At 33.5% G+C, this 12,130-nt stretch overlaps 1 protein-coding gene across 4 annotated transcripts in view; it reads right to left on the reverse strand.

The window, feature by feature from the left end:
• Window positions 1-12,130, reverse strand: part of HERC4 (HECT and RLD domain containing E3 ubiquitin protein ligase 4) — a 124,678-nt gene that overhangs the window by 44,030 nt on the left and 68,518 nt on the right. For all 4 annotated transcript variants that reach the window (XM_076010031.1, XM_012762704.3, XM_012762703.3 and 1 more), the window contains 6 exons: window positions 9,533-9,609; window positions 8,829-8,953; window positions 7,540-7,599; window positions 7,323-7,434; window positions 6,610-6,799; window positions 5,126-5,298 (listed from right to left, as the gene is read on the reverse strand). In XM_076010031.1, the coding sequence (XP_075866146.1) occupies window positions 5,126-5,298; window positions 6,610-6,799; window positions 7,323-7,434; window positions 7,540-7,599; window positions 8,829-8,953; window positions 9,533-9,609 (737 nt within the window). The remainder of the gene's footprint in view (window positions 1-5,125; window positions 5,299-6,609; window positions 6,800-7,322; window positions 7,435-7,539; window positions 7,600-8,828; window positions 8,954-9,532; window positions 9,610-12,130) is intronic.

Here is a 12,130-nt window from a genome sequence, read left to right on the forward strand (position 1 = left end):
ATCAAGATAAGAAGCTAAGATTTTTACTGAAATGCAGACTTTACCTTAAAATTCACTCAAATTTTATGTTCTAATAATACTAGCTATTATTATGAACACTAAGTAGACTTCAAGTACATTATTTCATTTAAACATCCCTTTCAAATATATACTATTATTATCATCATACAGATGAGTATATTAAGGCTTAGAATTTGAGAAAGTTAACCAAGGTCATACAGGTAAGAGAGCCAGAAACCTAACACAGGCCTCTCTAATACACATGCATTTTTAACTCACTATATGACTCACTAATTTGCTCCTTAAAATATGTTCACATATATGTATACTTGTATATATAAATACACATAATATATAAACATATATCACAATAACCTCAAACGTCTGGGCTCAAGCAATTATTCTACCTCAGCCTCCTGAGTAGCTGGGACTATAGACATGCACCACCATGCCCAGCTAATTTTCTATGTATTTTTAGTTGTCCAGCTAATTTCTTTCTATTTTTAGTAAAGATGGGTCTTGCTCTTGCTCAAGCTAGTCTTGAACTCCTGAGCTCAATCTTCCTGCCTTGGCCTCTCAGAGCACTAGGATTACAGGCATGAGCCACCGCACCCAGCCTGAATACTTATATATTTAAAGCATGTAAGCATTTTTTTCTTTTTATTAGTATGTTTGAAGTGCTTACTCCTGCAGCTTACTCTTGAGGGCATAAATAATTCAGTTTAAGAAGCACACATTTAATTATACCGTTTTTATTTTCAGTTAACACTTTTAACCCCTCTAATTATTGACAAAAGCACTTTGAGCTCTTTTTTTTTCAGTTTTGAGTACTTTATATCTGTGACCCAGATTATTTATATGGGAGAAGCTGACCAAAGTGAAACTGCTATTACTGGCTTTCGTACAATACAAAGGCACCTAGTTTATACACGGAGATCAAAATCTTCACCCAAGAGCAAGGGGTCAGTAAACTATAATTTGTGTGCTGAAGAGTGGGAGGATCCCTTGATTCTAGGAGTTCCAGGTTGCAGTGAGCTATATAATCGCACCACTGCACTCTAGCCTGGGCAATGGAGTAAGACCCTTTCTCTTCCTAGAGAGGTAGTTTCCTTCCCTAAAAGCAATCAGTGTTTGCAGTTTATATATCTTGCAGATATATACAAAGTTTTTGAAAAGAAATGCTAATATGTTTGAATAAAAATTAACAATTCAGAAACTAGGTTTGCTTCAGGGACAAATTTCAGTCAAACTCCAACTTGGGGGGAAACTGTGGCTGATACTCAGTTTAGCCACAATGATTTGATAACTAAAATCAGTTAACACTGGTTTTAATGTAGGGAAATTAAACACTGAACAGAAAATAGATCCAAAAGACCTGCATATAAAATCAAGAGTGGCTTAAAAAATACATAAAATGATATATTTGCCTGGTAGATAAGATTCAACGAGCCATTATTTTCTCCAGGAAGCCTTCCTTAATTCTTCAGTTACATGCTCTCCCATGTATTCTCACAGCACCCTACATTTTCCCTAATATAGTACTTACCATGCTATACTGTAAATGTTTACTTACTTATATATACACAACCCCTCTACATTATAAGATTAACAAGGGCAGAAATCACATCTTCTCCTTATCACTGAATCCCTAATACCTAATAATGATAAGCATATAGTAGGCACTCAATAAATATTTACAAAAAGAATTAAAAAAGAAATCACATGGTAGATGTTCAGAAACAACCTATACATTCAGTATTATTGTCTAAAATGTACAAAATAAAATCCATATAAGTTTGATCACAACACTTTTATTTCACATTTTAATTATAGTTTAGTATTCTGGTCTACAAATCTTGGTTCAGGGTGGTTAGGATACACATATGTATGTCTTATCCATTTGGTTTAAGGGTTCCTTGCAAAAAAAGGTTTGAAAATCACTGATTTAGAAGATCAGCACATATGTAGCAGCTAGGCTAGAATTTTCTTCTTTTGGCATATGAGTATCTCTACAATATACTGTGTAAAAACTCATAACCCAAAGTAAATAACCCAATTACTTGCCAGTAACCTCATTTATCTGATAATCCATTCCTGACAGCAGGTACCAAGATATTTTTCTTATGACACCATTTGGAGTACTAGAAATAATTTTTAATTCAAAAACTTTCCAAAGGACATGACATATGGGAGGAACAAATGCATCCATGCATCCTGAAATGAATAGGAAACATAAAGTCCAGTTCTCTAGTTCCTAACCCAGGGTTAGGTCAAGAAGGAAACTATCTGAGGAAATTTACCCTAATTCTTAACACTATGCTGCAGAGAAAAGAAATATAGACAGTTGTCAGACACAAGGTGTCTTTGAAAAAACAAGTTTTGATAAGTAACTTAGGTTTCTCTAAAGATGAAAATAAATCATCCTTCACAGTTAATATATCCATGGTTATCTATTTATGGCAGAGTAAAAGTAAAGTTTTCTCCAAAGTAAGGGGCAAAAGAAAGATAACTGACTGCCCTAAAGACTCTCAGAAAAAGATACTTAAGAAATTCATACCAGTATCATCTTGCTTTTGACTATATAGCAACTTCAAACAAGAACCCAGTTTCCTCTTAGCCCAATAAATCAAGTCAAAAATAGTGTTTTTCCATCCAAATGGTAGTTGTGAAAACAAAATCATTGCCTTATAAATGTATAATAACTTACATATGTTGTATAATTTAAATAATACATCAATCCTGGAAAACTATCAGGGCTAGTATTTTAATCCTTATTTTACAGATAATTCTACATTAACACACAGCCACACTGGTAGGAAGCAGCACAGATGGGGTTAGAAATATGGTCTTTTGCTTCCTAGTCCAGGGCTCATAATATATTATTATTTGTGATCTAAAGTATAAAATTCTAGATCTAGGGGCATAAAATAAAATCAACCCCCCTTTTAAATATGTTACTAAATCTGCTAATATAGAAGAGCATTATAAATTTAGGAGAGACTTTGCAAGTAGATTTAGATTTGTATTTCAACTCTACTACTTACTGGCTTTTGGCCTTTGACACTGAAATTCATTTTTCCAGTTTATAAAAAGCAGCGAAATATCAACTACACAACAGGGTTTTAAAAAGTTAAATGAGCCGGGCGCGGTGGCTCACGCCTGTAGTCCTAGCTCTCTGGGAGGCCGAGGAGGGCGGATTGCTCGAGTTCAGGAGTTCGAAACCAGCCTGAGCAAGAGCGAGACCCCTTCTCTACTATAAATGGAAAGAAATTAATTGGCGAACTAAAAAAAATATATACAAAAAAAATTAGCCGGGCATGGTGGCGCATGCCTGTAGTCCCAGCTACTCGGGAGGCTGAGGCAGGAGGATCGCTTGAGCCCAGGAGTTTGAGGTTGCTGTGAGCTAGGCTAACGCCATGGCACTCACTCTAGCCTGGGCAACAAAGCGAGACTCTGTCTCAAAAAAAATAAAAAATAAAAAAATAAAATAAAAAGTTAAATGAGTAATTCACATGAATTATGTACAAAGGAGGCTCTAATCTTAGCTATTGTTACCAAGCAATAAATGTTAGATTATTTTCCTTCTTGAACTAACAAGAAGTTAGGATCCTAGTAGCTAGAATGACTCCATCAAAAAAGTCTCTGGACACGGAACCCTATAAAGTTCCTCAGTAGATTGAGAACTCCGAGTTAGGCAGAAACCTCAATCTTTTCCTCAAGTCCTGCCTATAGTTATGAAAGACTAAATATTCAATTTCCTACCCTCTCCTTCCCCTCCTTTTTCTTAAAGTAAAAGACACAGCTAAGGAAAACGGGTATTTCTTAAAGGGAAAATAAAGATAGTAGACAATAAAGGCAGAGAGAGTGAATAATTACTTGGTAATAGGGTCCAGTTGAAAAGACACAGCTCACCAAAGTAGTAGGAAGAAATCCAGAGGTAATAAAAAAATCTAATTAATCTCTCAAATCCTAGGCAAGGTATACAGAAAGGTGAGACCCAGCCCCAAAAGTTATACAATCTTCTTAATAGCAGTTTACTGCAGACCCAGATGTTGATATGCTAAAAGAAAGCCTTGTTCTGGGTAAAGACATAGAATGACTTGTTTCCCTAGGAAAGAAATGGCTATCACTTCTTCAGTAATAATGATAAGAAGAGGAATGAGTTATTTTTCTAGGAATCTTGGACATACTAAATACAAAAGAAAAAAAGTTCATGAAGTTGAGAAAAATACCCAGGAGATTCACTTAGAAAAATAAAATAAATTATCCACGAGGGTTCTTTCTTAAAGAAAGAACAGATGGGCTATCTCCTTTATCCCTTTTTTATTTACCTTATGCAAGAGGGTCTGAAAATACAAAGAAGCTGTTAAGGGCAAGAAACTAAAGATTAAAGTTTCACATGGGTTTTTCATTCTCTCTACAGGCTAGAAACACATGCTTCTCCCTTACGTCATGTCTTATCTAAATAGCAACTCAAGAATACCAAATGGCATAATAAGAGATATACCTACCAACTCTCAGGGATGACTCAAATCCATCTTTATTGAAACAGCTTGAGACTCTACTTCTTCATATAACTTTGAACTGCTACCAGTGTAAAGGGTACTATTTCTTACACTGGGAAAAAGGACAGGAAAGGACAATAGGCAAATTAATGAATTACATGTGGTTCCAATTTCAAAGTAGTCATTTGTTTCAAATTAAACATTCTTTGATTGAGGCCACTAGTCCCCATCAGCAAAAGAACATAAGTTTAAATGTTCATAGTAACAACTAGGACCCAGTCTCTTTCATATCATAACCACCTATAACTAAAAAAAAAAAGAATTATTTAAACTAACAAATTATGTTCTTCACAAGAAAACAAAAGGGGAATTCAAATTCATTAGTATGCTATTGTTCTTCCCAACTATTGACAAGTTATCTATAAATGCCTAGAAAAATCAAGTAAGACCAAAACTCCAAAGTATATTACTTCTTAAAGGAAAGTATAGATAACGTTTCCAACTTTCTGTAATATATATCTCTTATGCCAATCTCAATTTGTAATACATTAATGTTAAAATGAACATTATCAATCTGTTAGTAGGAATGCGGAAAGAGGAAAATAAACTATTAGACATACCCTATGTAATATTTCTAAAACCTTTAATGCAGTATGAAGAAAATTGTTGAAAATTCTTCTTTCAGCAGGGGGAATGCCGATCTTGTAGAGTTTCAAAAGATGTACCACAACTTCCTTAAAAAGTTCTACTATCTTGAGGAATAGTGGAGGTTCAAGTACTGACCACCAGTTTTCTGTTATTAAAGGGTGAACATGCAAATAAAATGAATTTTTAAAAAAATCACAATTTTCAAAATTTTACTAACTTTTCTTCTAAAGCAGTGGTTCTTAACCTTTTGAAAAATCCCAGAAAGATGCACATTAATATTTTATGTAACATTTCTAGGGTTTACAGACCCCCACTAACCCCCAGACCAAGTTAAAGAATACTGTCCTAAAAGCTCTCAAAGCAAAAATAAAGTATGAAAGGTCTATTGAATTTATATTCTTGGCATCCTAAATTATATTAAAAATTGACCATTATACCTAATATTAAAACAAGTTATTTAAAAATGTTTTAGAAATTAGAACTTTTAATTTTCAAACAAATCACATTTTAAAACTGTTCTGCTCTAATAGTTAAGGATTATTCCAAGTTGTATCTTTCAATTTAATATATAGGTGAAATACTGTGAAGCACCACCTTTAAAATGCAAGCTTCAAATACAGAAGCTGAATAATAAAGTATAATACATCTTTCCTTCCCCACATTCACTATTTGTTGCAAACAAACACTATAATCCTATGAAGCAGGTAGAAAGACTACAAAAAATGTCCGACAAGAAGGAAGCAATACTCTTTTAAGTCCCTGCTTCACTCTTCCATTTCCCTCAGATTCCAGCATTCTACCCCTGCTGTTGCTTCCTCTACTCACCCTCAGCCTTACAGTTCTTGTAGTAATTTTATTACTTCTATATATCTTAGCTCCACATATCCAATAAATACTTTTATAAAGGAAAATAGCAAGCAAACTACAGAGATGAAATCCATACAATTAGAAAAATTTAGGTGAGAAAAGTTTAGGACAAAAAAACAGAGCAATAGAGACAGAACTGCAAGATCAGATGAGCAGTAAAATCTCATCTATAGGCAGAGAAATAAAACCAAACATCAGAAAATCAGCAAGGAAACAAGGAAAAGGTTGATATCAGGGTCAAAGGAAGATTTAAAACCCATGTTTGTTCAGTTTTAATTGTTCCTCCTCCTTTAATAGCAAGATTACTCTGAAGGCAATGAGGGAGAAGAATTGGACTGATAGCTTATCTTTCCTAATATTGTCTCTGCTGTTATGTTGATTAAACTTCTATATCTAACGTGCTTTGCCTTCAACAACTCCACCAACTAGAATCAAATGACTAGAGGAAAGCAACAGAAAGAAAAACAGATTTATTTTTCCCTAAGACAATATCAAATAAGCAGGGCAGCAAAATTTCAAACACAAAAACATAAGAACTTATGAGTATTTTCATCTAAAAAGCTTTGAAAGAAAATATTAAAATTCTTACCAAGTACTTTCAGTGGTGCCTTTTCTAGGTTCACAAGAGCTGTACCAAAAGGAATTGCTATTGTTGTGAAATTGTTGGAATCACTCATCAGGGGACATTCTGGTAGAGTAAGATAAAACCTCAATGCTTCAACATCAGGTAAGGAGCTAGTCAGTTTAGGAATAAGATTCTTTTCCAAACTAGCTGCCACCTATATTTTGACAAAAAGTAAAACCTACTTCATTTAAAATGAATGCACTTTCAGAACAAAAAAAAAAGAAAGGAAGAAAAGAAAGAAAAACTCTTGTACTACAGCAAACATGAAATGGTGAAGGAAAAAAAAGACAATCTCTTACAATTAATATATTCTGGAACACAATGAAAAGTAATGCCTAAAAGCATTGCTAAGAAAACTCAAAAAATCTTGTGTGCAAGTCTCAATTTAAACTCTCTACCTCTATATGCAGATTTAACCAACATGGTAATGTTAAGTAATTCAGAGTCTGCTACAAACATCTGAAAAGATTTATGGACTTTTGAAAGCGAAATTATGAATGCTTTAAAAAAACACCTTATTTTAATTATTTATTAGTGTATTTAATACAACTATCCCAAATTACATCATAATGAAGAGTCTGTGAAACTGAAAATTTGATTAAGCTATAAACTTATAAAACATTTAACAAAACACTCAACAGATAATAATGTAAATATAAAATACTTAAAAAACAAACCTGCTGAGATATCTGTGGATGATCAGGTTGTATAAGTTTGTGGAACAAAAGCCTAGCAGTATTCATATCAACCCCTGAAAATCTGGTGCCTGTTCTATAGTGATCATCATTGCTTTAAAAAAAAAGAAAATATTAAAATTATTTCATTTCCTATTTGATATATTATTTTAATATAATAAATTTGAAAATTTCAGTATATCAAGGAATTGCCACTTACCTAACAGCTAGAAAACTTCCATTTAGGCAACCAGAGGAAGAAAATGTTCCATCTATCTCACTAAAAAGAAATTAAAAAAAATTTTTTTAATTTAAATCACAAAATGAAAAACTTAACTGTTTACCTTTCTTTTTTAAAAAATTAAAATAAATATTTAATCTAATATTTAATGCTAGAGCACTCCTCTAACCAATACATAATTAGAATAAATTAGAATTTAAATTATTAAAGATTGATTAAATAATACTTGATGAAAGTATTCCTGAGAAAGTAATATGTCTTAAATATTACTTTCATCCTCTGATTTAAGAAATGAATGTGTCACCCTTAAAAAAAAATTTTAACATAAGCATGAATGTTTAACTTTTTAAATTCCACATGGTAGTGAGCCTAATCTGGGATGTTATTTTTTGAAGCCTACTTTCTGGGATTTTCAGAAAAATTTTCATTTGGGAAAACAATCTAGAACAACAAGGTCGGCCATGGGTGGCTCACGCCTGTAATCCTAGCACTCTGGGAGGCCAAGGTGGCTGGATTGCTCAAGGTCAGGAGTTCAAGACCAGCCTGAGCAAGAGCGAGACCCTGTCTCTACTATAAATAGAAACAAATTAATTGGCTAACTAAATATATATATACACACACACATATAAAAAAAAAATTAGCCAAGCATGGTGGCACATGCCTGTAGACCCAGTTACTTGGGAGGCTGAGGCAGGAGGATCGCTTGAGCCTAGGAGTTGGAGGTTGCTGTGAGCTAAGCTGACGCCACAGCACTCTAGCCTGGGCAACAGAAGTGAGACTGTCTCAAAAAAAAAAAAAAAAAATAGAATAACAAAACTGCTTATCAAATACAACCCCTCATGTTAAATACCAACACCAACAAAAACAAACAAACAAACAAACAAAATTATAAGTACTGGACAAGCTAATCTATAAGCAAAATATCTAAGAAAAAGTAATATTTAAGTCTTCTAGGGAGTATAAAAGTTAAGATAGTGACCATTATTGAAGCCAAAAAAAAATACTTTTCAAACCCAATACTAAATGCTATATTTAATATTATCACTTAAAATATCTTATTATATGAAAAGACTTGCATAAATTTAAATAAGATCTTTTAAAATATCATTATGGAAATTCTAGACATTTAAATATTTTATATATAAACCATTCAGTGAGTGATATTAAATGAAAATATATATTTAAGTGAAAACTCCCACATAAAGATTGCTCTACCATGGGGTTGAGAGGTTGTATTAGTCTTTGTGTTGGCAAAATATTTTTCTTACTTGGCTATCTCCACAGGAAATCTTCCAGAAGGGTAGCTCAGCCATTTTTGAATTAGAGTTTCATTCACTGTCCAGATCTGCTTTGAGGGATCAGGATATCGAAAATCATCTGGTGGTCCACAGTTCTAAATTTTAAAATAAGGAGAAGGTCAGAGGGCTGAGATACTGTATGTAACTCAAAACCAAGAACTCCCCATTATGTATTTGTTTTTTTAAACAGAAGTAAATCTCTACTAAACACCTGAAACAAAAACTGACCAAATAGGTCAGAAAAATACGTAGACTAGAGGGTAAAAGATTTGAGGCAATTACTCTATAACATATACAGAACATTAATATGGGTTTTAAATATTCATCAAGGCCAGGCATGGTGGCTCAGCTCTGTAATCCCAGCACTCTGGGAGGCTGAGGTGGGAGGATCACTTGAGGCCAGGAGTTCAAGAAAAGCCTGGACAACACACTGAGACCCCAAATTAGCCAGACATGGTGGTACATGCCTATAGTCCTAGCTACTCAGAAGGCTGAGAAAGAAGGATTGCTTGAGCCCAGCAGTTTGAGGCTGCAGTGAACTATGATCTCATCACTGCACTCTAGCCTGGGTAATAAAGCAAGATCCCATCTCTAAGAAACAAATAAAACAAAATAAATAAAAAGTCCTCAAAATTATTGGAGCTAAGTACTTATTCATATGACTGTATTATTACCTGGGGACTAGAGTAATGTGAAAAGCTTTGATCTCCCCCTGAGAAAATTCTTTTTACACAGAAATATTCTTCAGAATCTGCAATAAAAATAAAATGTGAAAAATTAAAATATAAGATTTATATCAAATCTGTTATCCTACTTTCAACCCCTTCCCCTTGATGGACTAATTCTTCACCTTATGTTATTTGTGACCATGGCTGCTACAGAATTATAAATTCTTTTCAAGGAAAAGACCACATCTTAATTCCTTCAATTATTCCCTACTAGCACAATGTTTTATTTGTAAAAAAAATTCAGTAAATATTTCTCAATATGAATATACAATATAAACATTATCTAGCTTAGAACATATCAATAATAAAAGCTTCAGAATTCAGAACATTAATATAGTAAAATTTTCCACAAGTCCCAAAAATGCTAAGGCCAAAAACAACCTTTAAGAACACATTAAAAGGGTAAAACTGTATTAATTAAATAAGGTGATCATTCAACTTAAAATCTTTTTTCCGCATCATTATCATAAGTCTACATGAACTTCATTTCCTCAAAAGATTTAGCAAGATGTTATTCATTTATTTCTAAAATATGATTTTGCCCTCCATAAATAATGCCCCAGAAGATTGATGACTAATCTACAGTACAAGAATGGGCTTTTGGAGGCTATGAGTTAGGTACCAAAAGTTAAGTTTCCTTCATTTCCTTTTAATTACTACTCCAAAAAGTATGAGAAACCTAGTCACTTGTTCTGTACAGCTTCCTGTTTCCTTTTTTTTTTTTTTTGAGACAGAGTCTTGCTTTGTTGCCCAGGCTAGAGTGAGTGCCGTGGCGTCAGCCTAGCTCACAACAACCTCAAACTCCTGGGCTCAAGCAATCCTACTGCCTGAGCCTCCCAAGTAGCTGGAACTACAGGCATGCACTACCATGGCCGGCTAATTTTTTTCTATATATATTAGTTGGCCAATTGATTTCTTTCTATTTATAGTAGAGACAGGGTCTCGCTCTTGCTCAGGCTGGTTTTGAACTCCTGACCTTGAGCAATCCGCCCGCCTCGGCCTCCCAGAGTGCTAGGATTACAGGCGTGAGCCACCGCGCCTGGCTGTGTTTCCTTTTTAGGTTTCTCTTCACATCTGCTTGGTCTTCTGTATGTTCTATAAATTGGTAGTTGACTCTAGAGAAGCTTCAATCACGGTTTGATTTCTTTCAGTAAAACTACTACATGGGGCAAGGGGTGTTTTTCCATCAGGAAACATAATTCCTTTGAGAAGAATTTTGGTTGAGTTCCTTTTTATGACACTAGCAAGCACTGATGCTCAATGCTTAGACAATTAATTCATTTTGGGTTGAAAATGGTGACATGCTAGCATTACTTCTTCATATTATGGCTGGACCATTAGCTTCCCTCTATATACTACAGTTACCCTATACAATAAAGGGAGGACTAATGCTTGATCTTTTACATTTGTTTACTATCTTTCTGGCTTTTTAAAATTGCATTTCTTTTATATGAAAGAGGGTAATAATTTTTGCATGTTTCTTATAAACATCAATTTCCTCTTTGGGAAATTTCTAATAATTTCCTTTATTCTATCAGATACCTTTATATTTATCTTATTTATCTGTTAGGTATCTTACTGTTTTTCTCATCAATATGTATGAGCACTCTAGATATTCAGGATACTAACTTTAGGTTGTAATTCCTACAAATATTTTTTCCAAATAATTGTTTGCTTAATTTTAACTCACAGAACATTCACTATTCCATTTAGTCAATTATATTTATCTAATTCTTTATGACAATTCTCATTGCATTTATGCTGAGAAAGGCTTTTCCTAACTTCAAATCACAGAAATACTTTCTTAACTTTTTACTTTTTAATCCATCTGTAATTTATTTTAGTATATTATGAGGTTAAGATCTAAACTGACCTTTCTGTCTCCGATTTTGTATGGTAATTCTTCCCCCTTCTCTACAGATTAGCCAAACCTTGTTTTAATATTTATGAAAAGGCACTACCTCTCTCACCTATACCACACACACTAAACAATTTTAGCACTCTTTATCCCAAAGTGTCCTAAAAATCCCTCTTAACACTTGCAGCAGCCATTACCAAGCAACTGAAGTTTGAACTTGAAACAAAACCTATATCTAATACCTATATAAGGATTTTTTTCCCCCTGAACTTTCTCCATTATATTAAAATTATCTAAATGTCTATGTATATACAGTTTTATAGCTAATAATGTCACATCTGGAAGGCCTAAATTCACTTTCTTATTCTTTACAAAATACATTATCAAGGAAAATTGTGAAGACCTTGAAATAAACAAACAAACAAAAAAAACCAGAGTCTTGATTAGGGCAAAGAATTATCTCCACCTTTCACTGTCTTTGAGGTATTTACAATTCTGTAAATTGTACTTCTACTTAGGAACAATATAGTGACAGCGATATAAGTCTGTACATGCTTTTTGTTTTACAAGGAAAAAGTAATTTGGATAGTCTCTGAACCCCTTTCCACTCTTAAGGTTTATTCAGGACCCCAAAAAGCTTCCATTTATGTGGATTAAAATCATTAATACTTAATGTATTAGAACTT

This window comes from Microcebus murinus, chromosome 14, assembly GCF_040939455.1.
Source record: "Microcebus murinus isolate Inina chromosome 14, M.murinus_Inina_mat1.0, whole genome shotgun sequence".
NCBI classification, from domain to species: Eukaryota; Metazoa; Chordata; class Mammalia; order Primates; family Cheirogaleidae; genus Microcebus; species Microcebus murinus.